The sequence below is a fragment of the Ammospiza caudacuta genome, chromosome 23 (genome assembly GCF_027887145.1).
Source record: "Ammospiza caudacuta isolate bAmmCau1 chromosome 23, bAmmCau1.pri, whole genome shotgun sequence".
NCBI classification, from domain to species: domain Eukaryota; kingdom Metazoa; phylum Chordata; class Aves; order Passeriformes; family Passerellidae; genus Ammospiza; species Ammospiza caudacuta.
The window spans coordinates 8,333,942-8,357,421 of record NC_080615.1 but is presented as its reverse complement, the minus strand read 5'-3'; the positions used below and the strand labels follow the sequence as shown (position 1 = coordinate 8,357,421).

Genomic DNA, 23,480 nt, shown 5'->3' with positions numbered 1-23,480 from the left:
CACTGTGGTGCTGTCAGTGAGGGCCCTGCAGAGCTGAACAGGGCTGCTCTCCTTTCTTCTTTTGTATTTGTCCTTTTCTTTCTCCTAAGCAGATGGGAAGGATTTGTGTGGCAGAACACGATAGAATCCATGGGAGGAAAAGGAGGTTAACTCCCTCTGACAGATTTTGGTAGAGGGAAGCTTATTTTTAAGCATTTGGTTGCCTTGCCTGCTCTAATGCAGGGGGAAAGGGGCTCCTTTCAGCGGGTCTGTGGCACGTGTGAGCACATGCCTGTGTCAGCCTGGCATGCAGCGCTGCCCAGGCAGAGATTGCTGCGCTCTCTGCTCCATCCTTGCCCTCTCAGCATGGCTCTGGGCTGCTTTGCTCAGCCCCACGTTCCTCTGGAGCCCTCCCAGCCCATCTCCAGCTGGGCTTCCTGAGCCTTGCCCTGACTGTGGCACATCAGCTGCTCTGGGGTGGCACAGTGCCACCTGCCCAGCAGAGAGGAGCAGTCCTGTCTGCAGGGCTGTGCCTGCACAGCACACCTGTGCTCTCGTGCCCAGTAATGAGCACAATCAGATGTGAAGGGAAAACAAAACTCCTCTGCTCCCTGCCCGGCTCTGAGCATGCCAATGCTGCTGGGGGCAGGCAGGGTGGGTTTGTTACAGCCCTGCCCGGGCAGAGCTGGGTGTGAAATGCAGCTCCCTGCAGAACTGCAGCTGCTCCTTTGTGTCTGTGCTCACAGGCTGGGCTGCAGGAATGTGCCTGCTCCGTGTGAGGGGCTGGCCTTGCTTTGAGTTCGCTGGCAAAATATCCTGTTCAAAAAAACACAAATAAAAATAAGAGGCAGCTCTGGCAGCTCTGTGAGCACAGAACTGGAGGGGCTTTGTTGGTGTGATTTGGCAGGAGCTGTGGTGGTGCAGAGGCTCTGTGGGATGTGTCCTGCTGGACCTGGGAGAGGGCAGGCTGCTCCTTCCCCCTTTTCCCCTTTCCCTTTCCCTTTCCCTTTCCCTTTCCCTTTCCCTTTCCCTTTCCCTTTCCCTTTCCCTTTTTCCCTTCCCTTCTTCCCTTTCCCTTTTTCCTTTTCCCTTCCCCAGACTGGAGGTTCAAGATGCAGAACTGTGGAACCACAGAATGTCCTGATCTGGAAGGAACCCACAAACACCATCAAAGTCGAGCTCCTGGCCCCACAGGGACACCCCGAACCCCCCCTGTGCCCTGTGAGTGCTCTGTGCCCATTCTCTGGGGAGCCTGGGCAGTGCCAGAGCCCCAGCACAGAGGCAGAGCTGTGCCAGGTGCTCAGTGCTGGCACCTTGCCGCAGGATCTGAGCTGATGTCAGACGGTCCCGCGGGGTCTGGGCTGTGCACAGGGAGGAGCTGGCCCAGGATCTGTCATTGCTGTGTTCACACAGCTGGTTCTGTGTCTGCAGCATGTGAAGGGTCCTCGGGGGATGCAGCTGGGCAGAAACAGAGCTGGGGCTGCTGAGATCCTGGGCCAGCAGGAGGGGCAAGGATCTGACAATTCCACAGGCAGGGCTTAAAATCTGCCCTCGTTCCCTGCAGATGGGGGCTGTCCTCACCTTCCCAGCGTGTCCTGAGGTTCCTGCAGCTGTGATTCCAAGGGAGGGACTGCCCTGATGGGCAGAGGGGCAGCAGGAGCTCCAGGGCTCACAGGGGTTCCCTATGAGCCATTCCCAATCAGGATCCCTGTTCGTGGCTCAGAGCAGTTCCCTGTGAGCAGTTCCCCTGCAGGATCCCTGTTCCTGGCTCAGAGCAGTTCCCTGTGAGCAGTTCCCCTGCAGGATCCCTGTTCCTGGCTCAGAGCAGTTCCCTGTGAGCAGTTCCCCTGCAGGATCCCTGTTCCAGGCTCAGAGCAGTTCCCTGTGAGCAGTTCCCAATCAGGATCCCTGTTCGTGGCTCAGAGCAGTTCCCCTGCAGGATCCCTGTTCCGGGCTCAGAGCAGTTCCCTGTGAGCAGTTCCCCTGCAGGATCCCTGTTCCTGGCTCAGAGCAGTTCCCTGTGAGCAGTTCCCCTGCAGGATCCCTGTTCCTGGCTCAGAGCAGTTCCCTGTGAGCAGTTCCCCTGCAGGATCCCTGTTCCAGGCTCAGAGCAGTTCCCTGTGAGCAGTTCCCAATCAGGATCCCTGTTCGTGGCTCAGAGCAGTTCCCCTGCAGGATCCCTGTTCCGGGCTCAGAGCAGTTCCCTGTGAGCAGTTCCCCTGCAGGATCCCTGTTCGTGGCTCAGAGCAGTTCCCCTGCAGGATCCCTGTTCCGGGCTCAGAGCAGCTCCCCTCTCTCCAGGATGATCCCTGCCCCATTTTTCTGGCTCCTGCCCATCCCAGGCTGCTCTGACAGAGCCCATTTGAGCCAGGGAACGTTTGCTGATCTCGGTTCTGGGGAAGTGCAGCCATCAGTCCCAGGGGCAGGAGGGGCTGGCTGGGGGCCCTGCCCAGGCTGATGTGATGGGAGCTGACAGCACTTGCAGGGAACCCTTCTGCCGTTTGCTCTGCTGCACATTTGCATTAATTACTGCGGCGTTAATTCCGCCCTGCCTCGGCCCCGTGCCGGGGGCTGGGCTCACCTGCTGGGGTCCCCAAAACCCTGGGAATGGGCCCTGCCTGCTTCCCTGGGGCTCACAGGTGAGGGGGGATGTCCTTGCCCTGCTCAGGTGTCCCTGCTGCAGGGACAGAGGGAGCTGGGAGCAGCTGATTATTTCACATTCAGATACTTTCTATTCATATTTCTGGTATTTACTATGCCACAAATGAGCCAACTGGATGCTCAGTGTGCTGCCAGGGGGGCTGGGTTGCTGAGGTGCCCTGGAGTCAGAAATGCCTGGATGGAGACTCTGTGCAGCCCCTCACACCCTGCCCCAGAGCCCAGGTGGGCGACAGGACTGAGTCCTGATGTGGTTTTTGGTCTCAGACAATGCAGCCTCTGCTTCATTGCCACAGCACTCTGTGTGCGGGACGTTTCTCTTTTGGGAGATTCCTCTCCTGTGCTTTCCAGGGAGTTCAGGATTGTGAAATGAGCTTCAGGAAAGAAAAGCCAAACCCATATCCCCAGTTCTGAGGGAGTCACAAACTCCACCCTGTTCGCTTTTACCTGCAGGAGCTGGGAGAAGAGGACAATGACCAAAGCAAAGCCAGTGTGGAGAAGGAGCAAAGGAAAGGAGCAGAAGCTGCTGAGAGGTATGGTACAAACAGGGGCACAGGGGAGCCTGGGCAGCTCCAGCTCCTGCTGCCCTGCCTGCCTTGCTGTGCTCACTGCAGCCTGCCCAGGTGTGCCCAGGTGTGCCCTGTGCAGCTCCCCCTGTACTGCAGCCTCTGCCAGTACCTTGCCCACCTGCCCTGGGCTCAGCTGATCTTGTGTGCCCTCTCTTGTGCTGCCCAGTGAGAGGGATCCCAGCGCTGCTGAGACGCCCCTGGAGCCCTGGGGCTCAGAGAACCCCCGTGGGGAGGAGGAGCAGCAGGAGGGAGCCCTGGACAGCCTGGTGGATCCCGAGGAGCTGCCTGGCCCACAGAACCTGTAAGGGCTTGGTGGCAGTGCCTGGTGTGTGGCTGGGACTGCTCCTGTCCCCCTGTCCCTGGGGTGGCTGCAGCTGGGCTTGGTGGGCACAGTGGGGCTGTGTGCCCATGCCAGCAGCTGTGCCCCTGCCACAGTGCCAGCTGAGCAGCCTGGCCAGGGCCAGGGCAGCAGCTCAGGGCTCCCTGGGATGAGGGGAGCTGCTGCTTTGTCTTTGGGAAAGCCTTTCCTTTTGTGTTCTCCCTCCCACAGAACCTGCTGGGTGATGCTGAGCTGGGCAAAAAAAGGGCAAAACCCCACAGATTCAGCCCATTTACAGCCACTGGCACCTCGGGGGCAGTGAAACAGTGGGGTCAGAGCTGAGCCCTTGCCCAGGCTGCTGTTGTGTGCTGCTGTGTGGGCTCCTACCTGCAGCTCAGGGGGTGAGAGCTGCTGACTCTGCATTGCCATCAGTGACACAGCAGCAGGTGCAGCTGCAGGGATCAGGCAGTGTCCATGGGGACAGGGATCTCTGTTCTCCAGGAGCTGTGTAAATGTGTGTGTGTGTGTGTGTAAATGTGTGTGTGTGTGTGTATAAATATGTGTGTGTGTAAATGTGTGTGTGTGTGTGTGTGTGTGTGTGTGTGTGTGTAAATATGTGTGTGTGTAAATGTGTGTGTGTGTGTGTGTGCGTAAATATGTGTGTGTGTAAATGTGTGTGTGTGTGTGCTGGGGCTCCTGTGCAGCACAATCTGGGGCAGAGGAACAAGGTGATGCCCAGGTGGAAGGGGCTGAATGGCTCTGCAGAGCAGCCTGGTGAAGGACACCTGGTGCAAGGGGGGCTCCATGAAGGGGGATTGTTCCAACCCCACCTCTTTGCTGTGCCTTGCTCTCTGTGCTAATGGCTGCAGAAATGACCTTTTCTCTCCTGGCTGAGGCTGAGGAGCTGGGGCTGTTATTTCCCTGGTTCCTGGCAGGATCTCTCTGCCTTGCCCTGCCAGTCTCACAGCATGGTGAGACCTTCCTGCTTTGTTCCCTAGCAAAGAACAAAAATCTTCCTTCCTAGACTAATCTCGATTTTCCCCTCCTTCCCCTTCAGCTTAAAATTTTGCTGCTGTCTCTCTGAAAAATACCTAATTAGGACCAGATTGGGTTTGGATTTTTGGAGTGCTGAGGGCTTTCTGTTGCCTGAGCTGGCAAATTCCCAGCACACTTCAGGCTGCAATTGCAGAAGGAATACCTGGTCCATGAGAAGCAGCAATCCCTGGGCTGGGAGGGATACCTTGGGAGCAGGTACTGATGGATCTGCTCCTGTGCCTGGCAGCCTGGCCAGGGCTTTTCCTCAAGCCAGATTTTATTGGCAGATTTTATTTTGGGTGGGCCACAACCAGAGTTATTTGGGCCTGGGGTGCAGCTGGGGCTGGGTTCATTGATCAGCTGGAGATGCTCTGGAGCCACCAGTGATCCTCAGGAACCTCCTGAGGTCAGCAGTGAAGCTTTTGGAGTAGGTGGCTCTGAGATTGTTGGTTTGGGGTTGATGCTCTGTGGAGGAGATTGCTGCTCCTTTTATGTTTCTCTGTTTTCTGTCACCCTTTAGCCAAAGGAGCTCTTTGTCTTTGGTAGGGAACCTGAGAAGGACATGGAGCAGTCCTTGAGCCAGCCTCATGATGAATCCCTGGAGGAAATCGTCAGGGAGGTGGAGACAGAGCTGGAGCAAGAGGAAATACATTTATTTCCAGCAAACGAGGAGAAAACCCAGCAATTCCAGGAGGGGATGAGGCAGGAGGAGGAGGAGGAAGCTGAAAAGCTTCATCAGCAAAAAGCAAAGCCCCTCAGGTACTTTCCTTTTTTACTCCATCTCCTGTAAGCCTTTCCAAGGGGGATTTTGTGCTGCTGTAGGCACCACTGGGAATGGGGCAGAGCTGGGGAAGGAGCAAGATCAGGGCTCTCAGGGAGGAGGAGGAGGAGGAAGGACAGGCATTGGGTCAGGGCTCTCAGGGAGGAGGAGGAGGAGGAGGAAGGACAGGCATTGGATCAGGGCTCATCAGGAAGATGCAGAAATGGCACCTGAAGGGGAAAAAAAAAGTGTAGCAAAAGGGTATAATATGGAAATGTGGAGCTTCCAGATGTGCTAATGCATCCAGGTACCTTGCCCGGGAGCCTGCATGCATTTAATGAGAGTGGATTTCACTTACATGCAAAAAAAAGAACAAAAAACCCCAAAGAAGTGTAAACTGTGATGAGATAGCAAGTTTTAAGCCCACACTGCTCAGGGTTGGTGCTGGGGCTCCATCTCCTGTGCCAGCAGCAGGTCCTGCAGGTGTGGGGGGAATGAATGTGTCACCCCAGCTGAGCTGGAGCCCTCGGACAGGGGACTGGGAGGTACTGAACCCATTTCCTTTGGTTTTATTTTCTGTCAGCTCTCCAGAAGAAGATTTAGCAAAGCCTGAGCAGGAAGAGCAAGAGCTGCTGCTCAGAGAGGAAAAAGCCCAGAGGCTGGAGGAGCTGCGAGCCCAAATGGCCTCAGAGCTGGAGGCAGAGGAGCAGAGGATGAGGTGGGAGCTTCTGCTGCCACTCCTGGGCTGTGCAGGGCTGGCTTGGAGGGGAGGGCTGGGCACAAAGCCAGCAGGGATGAGCCCTGAGCCCCCCTGCATGGATCCCATCCCTGTGCTCTGTCCCACACCCAGCAGGGCAGAGCAGGAGGCCAGGCTGCAGGAGCTCAGGGACGAGTGGCAGTGCCAGCGGCGGCTGGAGCAGGAGAGGCTGCAGAGGCAGCAGCAGCTTGCCCTGGAGGAAATGAGGCTGGCAGCAGAGCAGGCCCAGCAGAAGGAGATGGGCGAGCTGGAACAGGAGCAGGAGGAGTTCCTGAGCCAGCTCAGGGACAGGCTGGACAGGGAGAAGAAGAAGGTGAGACCTTTATGGCCAGGCTGAGCCGTTCCTGGCTGGCAGGGCAGTGCCAGCTGTGGGGTTAACTCACACCTGCAGGGTTTGGGGGCAGCTCACTGAGGGCACCAAGGGCAGCTGCCAGGGCTGTTGGGGGCACAGGGAGGTGGGCAGGAGGGCTCCCCAGTTGCTATTGATTAGCTAACAATTACTGCAATGGCCACTCTGCACTGAAGACAAGTAAGGATCACAAGGTAAGGATCGCTGTGTGTCTCCCCAGCCCTGTTATCAGATCAGAACTGAGCTGAGCCTTTATCAGCTCCCAGCCCCTCTCTGGCTGCTGGTTCAGCCCTGCAAGGACCTGGGCAGCCCCTCGATGGGGCATTTCCAGTCCCTGCAGCCCAGCATGACGGGGGTTCATGGAGATCCCTGCAGGGAAAGCACAGAGGGAGTGAAGGCACCTGCAGTGATCCCGTTTGGAGGGGGGGTCACTGCTGTGCCTGCTGGTGCTTTTGGACAGGGTTTAATTGCAAATGCTCCTCATCCCCGCACGCAGAGCTTTCCCAGCAGAGTGTTGTGCTCATGTTTCTGCAGGCAGCAGAGGAGCTGGAGGAGCAGAGTGCCAGGGAGCTCCAGCAGCTGAGGGCTGCAGCCGAGGAGAAGCACCGCGAGGTGAGGATGGTGTCCTCAGAATGTCAATGGTTGGGTTTTATTTTTTCCTCATGTTGTCACCAAAGGTGGCCAGGGAGGGTGGCATTAGTTTTTTCCCCCTCCCTGGCTGCGTTTCTGGTCTGGCTCAGCTGCAGGCAGGGCTGGTGGGGCTGTGGAGGGCATGGGATGGATCCTGTGCAGAGGCTGAGGAGTCTCTGGGGGTGTCTTTCCTGCCAGGTCATTGCCAGCCTGCAGGCCCAGCTGGCAGAGGCACAGAGCAGCCAGGAGGCCCAGCTACGTGAGGAGCTGCAGAGGGCAGACCAGAAAGTGCAGGAAAAAGCCCTAAAAGTGAAGGAATACGAGCGTGAGGTGAGTGGTGGCTCTGTGCTGAATGTTCTTCACACTCTCAGGTGTGGGGAGAGCTCTGGGTGCCCACATCCCTGCCTTGGGGGGCAGGACATCCCCCAGCATCTCACCTCAGCGGGGCGAAGGCTCTGTGCTCCCCAGGACACAGTCCCTGATGCTGTGACCGTGTTCACAGGGGTCTGAGGATGAGGGAAGAGACGAGGGTCTGACTCCATGTTTCAGAAGGCCGATTTATTATTTTATGCTATATATTACATTAAAACTATACTAAAAGAATAGAAGAAAGGATTTCATCAGAAGGCTGGCTAAGAATAGAAAAAGAAGGAATGATAACAAAGGCTTGTGACTGACCAGACAGCCCAGACAGCGGGACTGTGATTGGCCATTAATTAGGAACAACCCTATGAGACCAATCACAGATGCACCTGTTGCATTCCACAGCAGCAGATAATCAATGTTTGCATTTTGTTCCTGAGGCTTCTCAGGAGGAAAACTCCTGAGGAAAGGATTTTCCATAGAAGATGTCTGTGACACTGATCCCACTCTGCCCTGGGCTGGGTTGGGGGCTGGTTTTGGGGACCCCACTCGAGTGCAGTGCTGCAGCTCAGGGGAGCCCCTTTCCCTGCCCCCCCTGCAGCTCAGCGAGCTGATGGGCGACAGGCGGCGGGAGGTGGAGAAGGAGCACGAGAGGAGGATGGAGAGGATGAGAGAGGAGCACAGGGAGGCCCTGGAGCGGATCCAGCAGCACTTCGAGGAGGAGGTACTGCCTGGGGGGCTGCACTTGCCCTGGGTGCTGTCTGTCCAGCTGGAGAGCCCTGTGTGTCTGTGCTGCATTGGAGAGCTCTGTGTGTCTGTGCTGGAGACCCCTGTGTGTCCATGCTGCACTGGAGACCCCTGTGTGTCCATGCTGGAGATCCCTGTGTGTCCTTGCTGCATTGGAGAGCTCTGTGTGTCCATGCTGCATTGGAGAGCTCTGTGTGTCCTTGCTGCATTGGAGAGCTCTGTGTGTCTGTGCTGGAGACCCCTGTGTGTCCATGCTGCACTGGAGACCCCTGTGTGTCCATGCTGGAGATCCCTGTGTGTCCTTGCTGCATTGGAGAGCTCTGTGTGTCCATGCTGGAGATCCCTGCATGTCCATGCTGCATTTCTGGAGATCCCTGTGTGTCTGTGCTGCATTGGAGATCCCTGTGTGTCCATGCTGAGAGCCCTGCATGTCCGTGCTGCATTTCTGGGGATCCCTGCATGTCCGTGCTGCATTTCTGGGGATCCCTGCATGTCCATGCTGCATTTCTGGGGATCCCTGCATGTCCGTGCTGCATTTCTGGGGATCCCTCCCTGTCCATGCTGCATTTCTGGGGATCCCTGCATGTCCATGCTGTATTTCTGGAGATCCCTGTGTGTCCATGCTGGTGATCCGTGCCTGTCCATGCTGCATTTCTGGAGATCCCTGTGTGTCTGTGCTGCATTGGAGATCCCTGCATGTCCGTGCTGCATTTCTGGAGATCCCTGCATGTCCATACTGTATTTCTGGAGATCCCTGCCTGTCCATGCTGCATTTCTGGGGGTCCCTGTGCCTCACAGAGGTGTTCCCCTGCCCCCTGGGCTGGCAGGAGCGCCGGCAGAGGTCGGAGCTGCTGGAGGGGCTGCGCAGCGAGGCCGCGCGGCTGCGGCAGCTCCACGACGCCGAGCTGCAGCGGCTGCAGGCGGAGCTGGACGGGAGGCTGGCGGCCCTGCAGCAGAGGCACAGGGAGAAGGTGAGCAGCAGGCCCTGCCTCTGGCCCCTGGGGCTCCTCAGAGGTGCCCTGGAGGCTCCCCACCCTGTCCCCCTGTCTGTCGCCGGCACAGAGTGACGGACACGAGTGGCAGGTCACAGTTCCCAGCTTGTGTTTTACTGGTGAGGGGGGAGCCTGTGCCCTTCTCTTTAACTCAGCTCCCTGTGCAGGAAAGAAAGCTCCAGGATTCAGAGAACGAGCTCGAGATCCGCATGAAGAGCATCCAGGCCAGATCAGAGAAGCTCCAGAGCCAGGTGAGTCCTCACAGAGCTCCCCTGACCTGTGCCAGTCCTTGGGCTGGTTCCTCATGGGAGCTGCTCAGGAAAGCTCAGCCAGGGCTTCTGCTGCCATCCCACTGAGAGTGAAGTTGTGTCACCAGTCAGAGCAGGGCTGAGCATTGCTGGTGTTTGCTGGGAAAGCCCAAGCTCTGGGTTTGCTCAGTGCTTTGGGGGCAGTGAGAGGGGTCACAGAGCAAACCTGACAACTCTCCTTGTTTTGGAATGGCTGTGAGACTCGGGCCTGAGGTGCTGCTCAGCATCAGCAGTGCCCTGGCTCTGACACTGCCCTGCCCTTCCCCTGTGCCAGGAGGAGTCCCTGCAGAGGAGGAGGCAGCTGCTGCTGGATGAGGACGGACGGATGCAGCTGGAGAGAGACGTACGGACCCCTGGGCTCGAGAGGGGCTGTGCTGCTCTGGGCTGAGGGCACAGAACTGGGGCTTTAGGGAAGCACGGTGCTGGGTGGTGGGTCATTCTGAGCTCCCCAAAGAGAACAGCCCTGTTCTCCCAGGATGTGTGGCTGTGTAGCTCTGGGACCCTGTGAGCTGTGTGCCCCTTGTTTGGCTCTTGGGAAGATGACTGTGAGGGATTGTCACTACAGGACACGAAATAACACAAGTGCACACCGCTGTTCTCAAGGTGAAGGAAAAAAGGGAAGTTTATTTTCTGACTTTATCATTTATAGTTTTCTAAAAGTGACAGCGGATTGGAGGGTGACAGTGCCACCTCTCCAATGACACTGGTCAAGCTAACAGTCCATCAACTTTTTCTCCTTCTACAAAAGAATGCAAAACAATGAGTTATTTACAGAAAGCATGTGAGAAAGTTCACTACAAGAATGTCAACGTCAGAAGGCTTAGAAAATCTTAAAAAACCAGGGTGATAAGGGATGTCCTGTGTTCTCCCAGGAGGCTGCTCTGGCCTCTCAGCTGCGCCTGGAGGAGAGCAGGAAGGAGCACTGCAGCCTGCTGGAGTCCGTGCGGCAGCTGCGCAGGACCCTGCAGGAGCTGCAGGACCAGAAGGCTGAGCTGGAGGCCCAGGTGGATCTGCTGCAGAGCCGCAGCCAGAGGCTGCACAAACGCATTGGGTGCGTGTGAGGAATTGCCTCTGATACCCCAAAATCTGCCCTGTGCCCCTGGCAAACCTCCCCACCCTAACCTGGGCCTCTCCCCGACCTCTGAGCTCTGTGTTGGGCCATGTTCCTGCAGAATCCTCAGGTGCCCATGGGGGCACAGAGTTGCTGAGGGCTGGTTCTGGATTTTTCATTAACTCAGGGTGTGAATTTCAATTTGCTCCTTCACCTCTGCAGGTCAGGTTTGCCTCCTCCACTCCTGCCTTGGGTGGTTAATGAGGGGCTGTGAGAGGGGCACAGAAATGCAAAGAGGTTTTTCCTGAGGGGGCTGAGCTGCTCAGGAGGGGTGGGAAGCAGTTTCCCTGCCCAGCCCTGGTGTTGCCAGCCCTGTGACCATTTCCCTGCTGGAATCTGGAGCTCACTCTGGACACCAGTGCAGGCTAATCAAGTGCCTCTGCTGCTGCTTTTTCCTGTGGCAGAGAGCTGGAGGAAGCAATCAGGAGCAAGCAGGAGGCTCTGAAAGAACTGGAGGCAGAAGAAAGTGTGGAATCTCCAAGAAAGAAAGCTGAGCTCTGTGTTGAAGACCTGAGAGAAACTCCTCAAGCTGTGAGTAAAGCAGCCTGTGAAGGTGTTTGCCTTGCGAGATCTGAGGCTGAAACTCTCTTGAAAATCCCAGCATTTGTTCCTTCTGTTTGAAACCATTTGAGGTGCAGAGATGGATTTCTCTTTGCTGGTGCGTTCAGTAGTATTTGCAGGTGTCTGTCTATTATTAGTGGGTGGAGAGGAGTGTGGGGTACTCAGATCAAAAGCAGGGACAGAAATGCCTTTGTTACCCTCAAGAGCCACGTCAGGAGCATCCCTGGTGCTGCGCTCAATCTGGGCAGTGCCATGGTGATGTCAGTGGATCCTTAGGGGCCTGGCCTTCTGTTTCCCCCATAAACACTTGGCTTTTCAATATGTCACCCCCAGCACTCGTCCAGAGAGCCTTCCCCAGCCTCCCAGAGCCCCGAGGAGAGCGAGCTGCAGCTGGACCGGTGAGATCCCGTGCCGGGAGAGCTCCTGCTCTGTGCTTGGTGTGCACTGAGCCCGTTTGGGGCTGCTGCGTGGGCTGGGCAGCAGCACAGGGAGCCAGCACAGCCCTCCTTTCTCCCCAGAGTGCAGAGTTTCCTCTCGGCCGAGGGGCAGTCCCTGCGCAGCGCCAAGGAGTTCCTGCAGCGCCAGAGCCGCTCCCTGCGCCGGCGCCAATCGGCGCTCAGGGCTGCCAGCCTGCAGTGGCACCAGCACCTGCACGGGGCCCAGGGGGCCGAGCAGGGTCCCCACAGCTCCCAGCTCCTGCAGGGAGTGCGCCAGAACCTGCAGGAGGTGAGCCCTGGGCGCTGCCTGAGCCTGGGTCTTGGGATCACAGAGCGCCCGCAGCCCTGGCATCTGCTCCTGGTGCTGGGGTGGGCTTGGGGACCCTCTTGGTGAGGGCTTGGGGACCCTGTTGGATGGAGGTTTGGTGACCCTGTTGGTGTGGGCTGGGGGACCCTCTTGTTGTGGGCTTGGTGGCCCTCTTGGTGTGGGTTTGGTGACGCTGGGCTTGGGGACCTTCCTGGTGTGGGCTCGGGGACCCTCTTGGATGGCGGGCTTGGGGACCCTCTTGGATGAGGTTTTGGAGGTGAAAGCTCCTTTTCCTCAGGCTGAGCCTGCTCTGAGCCGTGTGCTCACTGTGATGTGCACACCCCTTCCCACACTCTCAAGGACCTGGAGGGATTTCACTGCAGCAGCCCTCCCTGTGCTGAGCAGAGTGAGGTGGTGGCACTCACCCCAGCTGCTGACAGGCATTATTTCAGTCATTGCTGTTTGATTTCCCTCCCTGGCATTGGTCTGTGCAGGAGGCAAAGGAGCTGGACAAGATGAAGTCGGCCATGCACAAAGGACAGGTGCTGCTGAAGAAGAAGGAGGAGAAGCTCAGCCAGCTGGAGTGCTCGCTGCTGGAGGAGGTAAATCTCCTGGTGCTGCCAGCAGAGCTGGATTGTGGATCCACTCTGTGTGAGAGCACCAGAGGCTGCTGAGTGTGTGGCTGCAGCTTGGAAAGGCTGCACGGGTTGAGCCTGGAGAAAATGGGCAGGTCACCTCCTGCGAGCTGGGATGGAGCCTGCTCTCCTGACCAGAGCAAACCTTGGAGCCTTTGGCTCTGCCATGAGCCTCAGGCAGGGCAGCAGCAGCTGCAGCAGAACCAGAGCTTTGCTCCTGCCCTTGGCACAGAGAGCCCAGGCCTGCAGGAGCTGTGGGGTTATTTACAGCACAGCCCTCCTGCTTCACGTGGTGCTGCCTTTGGCCTCTGCACCCTGAGAGCCACAGCAGTCTCTGGGCAGTCAGGCTGTGCTGTCAGGGGCTGGAGACGAGTTTGCCTTCACTTGACCTGTGCCTGACCGCAGCCCAGCTCTGCAGGCAGATTTCCAGTGGCTTTTGTGTTCCAGGGATGATGCAGCAGCTTTTACTGGCTTTGTTTTCCTGCTCCTGGGCAGCTCTCAGATGAGGACACACTGAAGAGCTCTGCGTGCAGGAAGGTGGTGACGTTTGATCTGAGCTCCTCTGAGGACACAAACAGCACGGCCAGTGTGAACCTGGGCCAGCCCAGGTGTAAGTGCCCACCCTGGGAGGCTGCAGGCCTGCTCTGCCTTTCCCTCTCACCTCTCTGCTGTGTCCAGGGCAGGTCTGGCACTGCTCTGTGTCCCACCCCTGATTGCAAAACTCATTTCCTGCCTTAGTGGCAGATAAGAGGGATGGGATCTGTGGGTGAACCTGCCTGTTAGATCTCTGTGGATTGTAAAACCTCTCTGGTTTCCCTCTGGTCCTGCAGATCTGTATGGCTCTTCTGCAGGACTCTGGGCTTCCCCTTTCTCCCATCATGGCAGGAGAAGCTGCTGCCACTCCCTCCGTGCTGCTCTGCTTTCTCTTGGGCTGTGCTTGCCTGGAGTGGTGCTGGGGAGGAAGGGCAGGCAGGCAGCAGGGCTGGTTCCTTGCCCACAGGCTGCTCCTGTCAGCGCTGCTCTCTGATCCCTTCCTTCCCCTTTGTCCCTCCAGCTGACCTGAGGGTGGATGTGTGGCCCGTGCTGCAGCAGGACAAGATCCAGCACCTGAGGCACTCGGTGCAGAGCATCACCAGCGAGCTCAGCGGGGTCCTGGGGCTCCTGGACTCCCTGAGCCAGCAGCAGCCCCCCCTGCTCACCTCCACGCCCCACCAGGGCATCCCCCTCCCCAGCCACCCCTCCTTGGCCGGCCTGGGGGGCGGCAGCTCCCTGGGGAACCCCCCCAGGGTGTCCCCCCTGCACCAGTGGGGCCGGGGCAGCAGGGCCAGCTCCAGTTACCCCATCCCAGGGCAGTCGGTGGACAGCATGCTGGCAGAGAAATGGCACAGGTATTTCCCAGGTGAGTCTCCTGGCCTCGCCCCACCTGCTTTGCTGGTTTTGTCTCAGGCTTCCAGGGCTGGGGATGGTGGGGGCACTGGCGCTGCTTAGGAAGGGTGCTAAGGGGATAAGGGATGAGCAGCTCCTTCCAGAAGGGCAGTGTGGGGCTGATCCTGCCCTCCTGCTCTTTAATAACCAAGGGAGCAGCAAAGGGGGAGCCAGCCCTGTCCCCTGTGGCACCAGGGGTCTCCATCTGTGTCCTTGGTGTCCTTGTGGGGCAGGAGAGCACACCCAGGCAGAAATGTCGATTTTTGGGTTTTGTGTTTCATGTCTGTTTTGCAGAAATGTGGATTTTTGGGGCTCTGTGTTTCATGTCTGTTTTGCAGAAATGTGGATTTTTGGGGCTTGGTGTTTCATGTCTGTCTTGCAGAAATGTGGATTTTTGGGGCTCTGTGTTTCATGTCTGTTTTTGCAGAAATGTGGATTTTTGGGTTTTGTGTTTCATGTCTGTTTTGCAGAAATGTGGATTTTTGGGGCTCTGTGTTTCATGTCTGTTTTGCAGAAATGTGGATTTTTGGGGCTTGGTGTTTCATGTCTGTCTTGCAGAAATGTGGATTTTTGGGGCTCTGTGTTTCATGTCTGTTTTTGCAGAAATGTGGATTTTTGGGGCTCCATATTTCATGTCTCTCTTGCAGAAATGTGGATTTTGTTTCATGTCTGTTTTGCAGGTGGGTTCTCGTGGCTCGGTGGGACTCCTGTGCCCCTGGACAGCAAGCTGGGCTATGTCCCTGCAGAGTAAGGACTTTTCCCTTGAGTTCCCCCTGTGCTGCTTTGTTTCTCTGCACTCATTATTGGTCACTCCTCACATAACCAGTACATTACAATTTGACAATTACTGTGAACTACTTACTAAGGAGAAAAGGTGAATTATCAGTAGATATATTAGAGGAGGTGTTTTTCCTTCAGCAGCCCATCACTTTCTCATCTCTGGGATAATTTCTTCCCAGACCTCTTTTTTCCCTACTTACCCTCTCTCTCTCTCTCTGCCACAGTGAACAAATCAGGCTCTTCCAGCACTCCAAATTCAGTGAGCCAGAGACAAGGAATATTGAGGGGATGATTGAGAGCAACAAGAAATGGCTGAAAGACTTCAAGAAGGATTCCAAAGTGTATCTTTTACCTGGCTCTGGTCTTTATTGCATTCCTGCTTCCTGCAGGAGGTGGGAGGAGGGTGGCAGGAGGGATGTGAAATGAAGAACTGAGCAGCAATTTCGAGGCCTTGGCCTCTGTTGCAGTGCCTGGTGCTGCAGGGGTGTTTGGCAGATGGAGCAGGAGTGATCTGAGTGCTGCTCTCTGGTCTGTACCTGAGTGAGGAAGTTTCCCTTCCTTTCCCTGTGTTGTGATGCTCTTAAGGGATGCTGCTCAGCTGTAGAGGAGCAGTTTGAGCAGAGAATGTGAATATTTAAAAATGTGGAAGTTTCCCTTTCTTTCCCTGTGTTGTGATGCTCTTCAGTGATGCTGCTCAGCTGTAGAGGAGCAGTTTGAGCAGGGAATGTGAGGATTTAAAAATATGGGCATTTCCCTTCCTTTCCCTGTGTTGTGATGCTCTTCAGTGATGCTGCTCAGCCATAGAGGAGCAGTTGGAGCAGGGAAGGTGAGGATTTAAAAATGTGGGTTTAAACAGTGCAGAGTGGAGGATGGGGTGGGCAAAGGGCTGCTTCTGGTGCCATGGATGGAGCCCTTGACATGGGCAGGGCCTGCTGGGCAGCCTGGAGGAGGTGAGGGCACCTGGAGGAGGTGAGGGCACCTGGGGATGGGTGACTGGGCTGTGCTGGGGCAGGGAGGGCTGGGCTCTCTCCAGCTCTGGTTTGAGGAGTTCTGTAGCACAGGGCTGGATGCAGGGAGCAGGACCTGTCTGTGCAGTGAGCAGGGACGCTCCCAGGGATGCTGTGGGGGGCTCTGGGTGTCCCCTCCGTGTACACTGATATCAGCAGCACAGCTCCCTGCTGCCCTGAGCGCGGTGTGCCTCTGAATGCCCTGATCCCCCCCTAATTCCCTTTGACTGGGATGGAGCACGGCCTGTGTGCTCTGGGCTGGCTCAGTACCTGTCCTGGCTGGGCTGACCCTGCTGTGAACCGGGATTTTCCTTCACCCAGCTGCCAGAGCTCTCTCCCCACGGACACAGCAGCCCCTGGGCAGCAGCCCCAGCCTCCTGCAGCTGGGGCTGGATGAGAACAGGGAGATCAAGGTGTACCACTACTGACAGGTGGGGTTCTCCTCTGCAGGGAGGGTGGGCTGGGGGCCTGGGCAGGCTCCCCGCCATGGGCTGGGCTTTGGGGATGCCCACCTGGCACCTCCACTGTGTCTGTGGCCACGTCCTTGAAACTGGGTGTTTCTGCAAGAGAGTGGAGGAAGGGGCAAATAGAACTTCCCAGGCGGGTTCTTCTAATCCTGTAATGTGTCCAAATATGCTTTATAGACTGTTTAATCCAGCAGTGACATATCAGGGCTTCAATAAATCAACACTGCCCTCATTGGTATTCCAGCGATGGCAGGGCACGGCTGTGAATCACAGAGGATTGGAGTTAACTGGTCAAGGGGGAGGATGTGCATCCAGCTGGGGCCCTGCTGGAGGAAATGGGTCAGGGAACGAGCCTGCCCCCATGCCCAGCAGTGCTTGGTGCCAGGTGGGCACTGCCAGGCGGCCTCTGGCACTTGGGAGCAGCGGGATGGGGGAAAAAATCAGGGAATGGCACGTGCTGGGGAATTTCTGCTTGTTTGGGGTGGGAGATGTGGGAGCTGGGCCAAGAGTGGCAGGTCTGGAGGAGCCCTCCCTGCTCCTCTCATGCCAGGCTGGCCAGAGCTGGGCAGCAAAGCAGCTGGTGCAGCAGCTCTGTGTGTGATGGCAGCAGGAGCAGAGAGGTGAGCCTGTGAGGATTTAAAAATATGGAAGTTTTAAAAAAACGAGGGAATAGTTTTTTAAAATATTTAAAAAATATTTTAAATAGTTTTTAAACTAGTTTTTAAACTATTTTAAATAGTTTTAATTTTTTTTTTAAAAATATGGAAGGATTTAAAAATATGGAAGCAGGACATGGGGAGGGAAGCAGGACAAAGGAGCTCCATCCCTGTGATGGCCGCAGGAGCAGGATGGTGGCAGGACATGGCAGGGTCTGTGCAGCTGCTGGTGCTCTGTCCCCTGATGGCAGCAGGAGCAGCAGGATGGTGGCAGGACACAGGGAGGGTCTGTGCAGGCACAGTGAGGAGCTCCTGTGGGTGCTGGGCATCCTCCATGCCCTTGGTGGGAGAGGGATCCAGCTCAGCAGCTGGGATCTCCTTCATGCACGGGTGGGAGCCCCTGCCGTGGATCCTGGAGGGCAGAATTGCTTTTTTTGCCCCAGAATTGCTGCTCCTGCAGCAGATCCATGGGGATCAGGGCTGTGGGAAGTGGCTGAGGAGTTGGGATGGGCAGCTCCTGGAGCTCACGGTGTCTCCGGGCTTTGCTCACCAGGTTCCTCTGGGACACATGCAGAGGGTGTCCCAGCCAGCAGGGATGCTTGGGGCCGGGAGAGGAGGAGCCAGGCTTTCATGGAAGGTGCTGTTTGGTTGTTTGTCAGCGTTTGCTCCGAGCTGACTGTGAATATTTGATGCTTTAGGAAGCTGCGGAGCCGCTCGCCCGTCAGGCTGCTGAGGATGCTGCGCTGCAGGAGCCCATCTGTGAGGAACCATCTTCAAAGCCTTTCTCCTGACCCAGCTGCTGGGGGAGGCTCTGGAGCTGCTGTCCCTGTGCTGTGAGAGCCCCTGGGCTGGGTGAGGGTGCCCTGCTCTGCTCCCTGCATACACCCTGAGCCTGGCACGGGCATGTTTACATGCAAATACAAATACGGAAATATATTTTTGATGAACACCATTTTGAAACTCTCTTAAGAATGTATTTATTTTGTTTTTCCTTGCTGTTTTTCTAGAGTTTTTGTAATTGCTCATTAATAGCCTTATTCCTTCCTAGGAAAGGAGGGATCCAAACAAAGATATCCCCTCTGTTGCTGGATTGCACAAAGCCCTTCCTGCAGGGATTTTGCTTTTAGTTTACTGCATACTCAGAGGACACAGGGCAGTGCTTCCAGTCAGGGGTTTTAGAGGGGACCCCACAGCTGTGGTTGCTGTGGCCCAAGCCATATCACTGAGTCCATTCTGTGTTTTGGGAGCAGCATGCATTAATGGTGCAGGGAAATGCCATTTTTTAAACAATAACTCGGTTTGAAACGTGCTCCTTTTTCCTGTTAAAAGCCGGGATAGCAGCTGTATCTGGTTTTGTATAAATTAAATCAACATGAGCCTGTTTTGTATGATGCTGGTGGTTGTCACTGTGTTTTGTTGTAGCTGGGTACCCAGCTGTACTTACCTCTCACATCTCCCTCTGTCTCTGGGCTCTCTCATGTTTTCTCTTGTCAAGGTCACTTCTGGCAGTTCCCAAGACCACTTAAGCTCGCTGGGGCTTTGTTACCATTATTCTTTCAAGTATCTGGACAGGGTAGCAAACGCAGAGGCAGAGAGAAGAAAGCTGAAAACCAAAACTACAGAACGCAAACAAGGCATCGCTCTGGCAGCCTGGCACCCGTGAAAGATGTCTCACTGCAGCTTGGCTGGGGCTGCTGCTTTCCCCTGGCTCTGGGAGCAGCCAGGAACTGTCCCAGCAGTGTGCTGGGTGCTGTGGGACCTCTGAGTAACACTCACCAGCAGCTAGGGAGGCTTGGTGATGTGTTCTTCCCTTTCTCCCATCTCCTGCTTGTCCTGTGGGAGCTGGGGAGGCACAGGAGGAGCAGGGTGGGCATCAGGTGAGGCACAGGAGGAGCAGGGTGGGCATCAGGTGAGGCACAGGAGGAGCAGGGTGGGCATCAGGTGAGGCACAGGGGGAGCAGGGTGTGCATCAGGTGAGGCACAGGAGGAGCAGGGTGGGCATCAGGTGAGGCACAGGGGGAACAGGTGTGCATCAGGTGGGGAGCAGGGTGGGCATCAGCTGCTTGGGCACAAGTGGAGGCTGGTAGTTTCATCCTCAAAAAGAAAACAAACCACCACCAGGCTTTTTTGCCCCAGTTGCTGCTGTGCCTGAGCTGCACTGGTGTCTTTGCCCTCTGGAGAGCTGGGTAGGAGCTCTGGAGGCAGCACAGTGTCCAGGCAGGCACTGCTGGGGACAAGGCTCCCACCCCAATGCCGAGCAGTTCAGGGAGGTTCTGGGACATCCCAAATCCCAGCTGGAGTGTGGAATCCCCCTGGGTGGTGGTCCCCAGGGAGCAGGTGTGGGCTGGGCTGTCTGTCTGTCCCTGCTCCTGGAGCAGAGGATTTGCCTTTCCTGGAATGCCAGCGCTGTCTGTTGGAGAAACTCTGCGATTAGGAGAGCAAAAGGGCAGGGCCTGATTACTTCACAGGCTGAGCAGGGCTGTAAGCTCATTAAGGGGCTTGGCCTGTGCCTGCCCGAGGAGGCACAGCTCAGTGCTGCTGCTGGAGGAGCTGGAGTGCTGCTCGCAGAGCCCCCCAGCCCTGGCCATGCTGGGCACCCTGATGACAGCACTGTTCTTCGTGGTGAGGGTGGTCAGGCAGGTGAGTCCTCCCAGAGGGAGCCTGATCCGCTGCAGTGCTGTGCTCACCTGCCTGGGGCGGGCACAGGGGGCAGCAGCTGCTGCCTGCCCTGCTGGGAACGGCTGCTGTGCTCCTAAAGCACCAATGCTGACACTGCTGTGCTCCTAAAGCGCCAATGCTGGCACTGCTGTGCTCCTAAAGCACCTGGGCAGGAGGGTGGGAGCGCTGTGGGGTCACTATGGGTGTGGAGGGCTTGGATCTCTGGTGCTGAGCAGCTCTTTCTGTTCCTCTCCCGTGCTCTTCCCTGCTGGAAAACCTTCCCCGTGTGCAGCTGGGGACCAACCTGTTCCGTGAAGAGCCCCTGCCCTACCTGGTGTACCAGCCCCTGCCCTGGCAGATCCAGTGCGTGTCCCAGAGCCGCCGCACCAGCCGGGACAGCGAGGTGAGGGAGGCTGGCACAGGGAGGGGAGGGAGGATGGCACTGCCGGGACAGCCAGGTGAGGCTGCTGGCACTGCCAGGACAGCCAGGTGAGGTAAGGGATGCTGGCACTGCTGGGACAATGAGGTGAAGGATGCTGGCACTGCCACTACAGCTGGCTCGGGGTGGCAGTGCTGCTGCAGGGGCAGCTGTGAACTTGGCAGCCTGCAGGTTTAGGTAAGGGGGAAATGTAATGCCAAGAGGGCAAGGTAAACTGGAAAATGTTGGAGAGGTATTTGCAGACAAATTCAAGCTTATTTTATAAATGGAAATATCCCCTGGATGACCTGGCAGCCCAGGAGCTGCAGGCTCATGTTGTAGGGGCTGTCTCCTTACTGGTTTGAAATCAGATCCAGTGAGGATAGCCTGTGCCAACATCCATGCACATCCAGTGAGGACAGCCTGTGCCAACATCCCTCCGTGGGCTGCAGCATCTCAGAGCTCTGGGTTTGGATGCAGAGCTGTTTCCTGCCTCTCCTTGGAGGTCATTTCATAAATGCAGATGAATTAATCAGTGCTCTTTAAGGAAACAGCAGTGAGCATGTTGCACTTTCCTAAAGGGAATGGAGAGTGGAAGGGTTCCTGGCTGGCCTGAAAGGGACTGCCCTCACTGCCTCTGCCTGGGATAGAACTAACTTTTCTTTTATTTCTCTACCTTCCTAGAGAGGCAGGAACTCCCGGCACAACAGCATCTACTCGCTTTCTGGAGAGAAAGGTGAGTGTGGCACAGGTGGGAGGCAGGGAAAAACCCCAATAAACACAAGTAACAGGTGGAACTCGTGGCTGGGACTGTGGGTGCAGCAGAAGAGCAGGCATTGCTGTACCTGCATCCTTCTTGGTGTCTTTCTCCTTCCTATCCTTCTTGGCCTCTTTCTCCTTCCCCAGATCAGTCTGTGACACTGTTAAGGGGTATTTGATGATGAGATATTTGTTAGTGTATGCAGCATCAGCCAGTGAAGGTGCCAGTGCTGCAGGGCTGAATTCAAAACCCCAATGTGTCTGTGCAGACCCCGGCTCCCCTGGAAACCTGCTCCATGACTCACCTGGGGCCGTGCTGTCCCATAAAACAGCCCCTTTCTCCTGCTTCTGGGAAAACCACCTGGCATTCCCCCTCCTCTCTTTGGGCCTGTCTCGAGGCCCTGCAGTGCTCAGCAAAGAGGATTTGAGCCTTTCTATTCTCAGTGCTGAGCGGATCACGGGCTGGGGGTGCCACCCTCCCCACGGCCACGAGCTCTGCCCAGCCTGGCTGGGCTGGGGCTCACTGCAAACAGGGGCAGCTCTGGGGGTACCAGGGCCGAGGGCAAGTCTGGGGGTGCTAAGGGCAGGTGACCCCCTTGGGCAGGTGTGGGGGTGCCAGGGGCAGATGAGCCCCTCGGGCAGGTGAGCTCCTGGCACAGCTGCATGGCCAGGGCTCACCCTGCCAGTCCTCAGCCTCTGCCCCTGGGCATGGTTCACAGCTGGCTCTTGTTGAGCAGGGCAGGGAGGAGCCACTCCCTCCTTTATCCATCCTTTTTCCCTGCAGTTTCTCTGAGGCAGGGAAGGGAGCTGGGCTCAGGTGGCAGCGTGAGTTTATTCAGCAGCATCTGGCCCCAGGATTGCTGATGGCTGCTCGGGGGGTGCTCAGCAGTGACACAGTGGCTTAGAGGAGCACCGCTGAGTGCCTTTGATGCAGTTCCTGTTGAATTTCACAATACTTCCCTAATGCCACATTAGGCAGGAGTGGGGAGGGCTCCCATTTGTCAGCGTGAGAGCTTTATTGCTGCACGGGGCCGGGCTGGCTCCTAATCTTATTTGTGTGTGCGAAAGTAAGTGAGCATCCTACGTGCTGATTAAACGTGGGGAAGCTGCTGCCTTGGGGACTGGGGCTGGGTAAATAGAGGGCTTAGCCCTGCCAGGGAGGCTGGCCTTTGCTCTGCCTCCTGCTCCCTGCTCCTCCTGCCCTGGGATGTCCCTGTGAGCTGACAGAGCTGTGGTTCCATGCTGTGAGCCCTGCAGCAAGGACAGCTGTCCTGTCTGGGGAATGGGGAGGCCACTGACCCCGTGGGGGTGATGCCAGAGCCTGTCCAGGGCTGCTGGCACTGTCTGTGCTCACTGTGACGCTCTGTTTGCCCCCCAGGCGACGTGAGCCCCGATGGCAGCAAGGAGAGCAAGGTCACTGACCCATCTGAGAGGGCAGCCATCACCATCCAGACCCACTTCAGGAGGTACCAGCAGCAGAAGCAGGAGAAGAAGTAGCCACAGCAGCCCCCTGTGGCCTGCCCTGTCCCTCCTGTTTGTGCGTTCTGTGTCCCAGAGGCGTTTGGGGCCGTGGTGACCGTGAGCCTGCCCCCCGTACGTAGCTCCTGGTGCAGGTGTAGGTTCCCTGCCCTTGTGCTGGTGCTCACAGGGACTTCTCGGTCCTGCTCAGTCCTTCCCCAGACGGCATCCCTTCGTGGGCCAGGCCTCAGCTGCTGGGGACAGGGCGCACAGGTGACAGCACACCCGGCAGCCTTGGCCAGCCCTTGGGTGATGCCGTGAGCCCCAGCAGCTGTGGGGCTGGGAGGGGGTCTGCCTGTGCAGGCTGGCCCCTGCCCAGCTGGGGCTTGTTTCACCCCAAGGACCCTCCCCTGTGCCTCCACCTCCTCCACTCTGCCTCTGGAGCTGGGTGGAGCAGTTGCCTTTGTCCCCTGCTCTGTGGGGCCAGCAGAGGGGTCAGCAGGGTGTGTGGGGCCAGCCTGGGGTGGGGCATTGCCAGGGGAACGTGCTGCAGGCCAGGAGGGGAGCAGGAGGTGAGCTGGGAGCTGCTTTTACCTTTCCTTGGGGTGCCCTGGTTCCAGAGCAGGGACTCTGTGTCCTGAGGGTGACCCCCCTTTCCTTCCCCTGACAGCCCCCTGGCAATGCTGGGGTTGGGTTTGGAGCCCACCCAGCCCTTGGCCTGTCCCTCTGGGGCATTCCTGAGCTTGGGGCTTCTCTGCTGATGGAGGGCAGAGCTGAGGGGGCTGTTCTCCTTCCCATCCTGCTGTGGTGAAGGGCAGGGGGCTCCCTGGGAGCAGGGGGTGGCAGGGGCTCAGGGGGACTGCTGGAAACTCGTGCTATGTCAAACTGTGCAGGGCCAGGGCTTGTTCCTGCTGGGGAAGGGAAGGGGGGGATCCTTGCTGAGATGTAGGAGGAAATCTGTACCAGCCAATTCCAATAAAGTTCTCTTAATCTCTGTTAATCTGTTCCTCTTTTAATTTGCTAATCTGCTTACTCTCACGGCTGAACATGCTTGCCTTTTCTTGCCTCTTCTATTTTCCCCTTCTATTTCTATTCTAAGCCTGGGGTTGGTATTTTGGAGGTGCTGCCTGGCTGTGACCCTGGTTTAAGGGCTGGGCACTTGGTTTTCTTTAGAACCTGTGTTGTGTAATGGTTTATAGATGTTATGTGCTCTGATGCCTCCCCACCAGCCTGGCTGGGGAGGGTGGTGCCCCTCTCCACATGGGATCTTCCTTGACAGAGGTTTACTCTGAGTGGTACCTGAATAATGGCCAAAAATTATAAACAATGGGCGCA

At 56.9% G+C, this 23,480-nt stretch overlaps 1 protein-coding gene across 1 annotated transcript in view; it reads left to right on the top strand.

The window, feature by feature from the left end:
- The window catches only part of CEP164 (centrosomal protein 164), a 28,265-nt gene extending 10,074 nt beyond the window's left edge, over positions 1-18,191 (top strand). The window contains exons 11-32 of the mRNA XM_058819128.1: positions 3,091-3,170; positions 3,373-3,507; positions 5,107-5,319; positions 5,904-6,038; positions 6,174-6,390; positions 6,961-7,038; positions 7,255-7,386; positions 8,021-8,143; positions 8,994-9,137; positions 9,326-9,409; positions 9,741-9,809; positions 10,339-10,517; positions 10,982-11,108; positions 11,472-11,536; positions 11,657-11,864; positions 12,377-12,484; positions 13,013-13,127; positions 13,572-13,916; positions 14,623-14,689; positions 14,947-15,063; positions 16,058-16,160; positions 17,551-18,191. Coding sequence (XP_058675111.1) covers positions 3,091-3,170; positions 3,373-3,507; positions 5,107-5,319; positions 5,904-6,038; positions 6,174-6,390; positions 6,961-7,038; positions 7,255-7,386; positions 8,021-8,143; positions 8,994-9,137; positions 9,326-9,409; positions 9,741-9,809; positions 10,339-10,517; positions 10,982-11,108; positions 11,472-11,536; positions 11,657-11,864; positions 12,377-12,484; positions 13,013-13,127; positions 13,572-13,916; positions 14,623-14,689; positions 14,947-15,063; positions 16,058-16,157 — 2,841 coding nt within the window. The 3' untranslated portion in view covers positions 16,158-16,160; positions 17,551-18,191. The remainder of the gene's footprint in view (positions 1-3,090; positions 3,171-3,372; positions 3,508-5,106; positions 5,320-5,903; positions 6,039-6,173; positions 6,391-6,960; positions 7,039-7,254; positions 7,387-8,020; positions 8,144-8,993; positions 9,138-9,325; positions 9,410-9,740; positions 9,810-10,338; positions 10,518-10,981; positions 11,109-11,471; positions 11,537-11,656; positions 11,865-12,376; positions 12,485-13,012; positions 13,128-13,571; positions 13,917-14,622; positions 14,690-14,946; positions 15,064-16,057; positions 16,161-17,550) is intronic.
- The last annotated feature ends 5,289 nt before the right edge of the window (positions 18,192-23,480 follow it).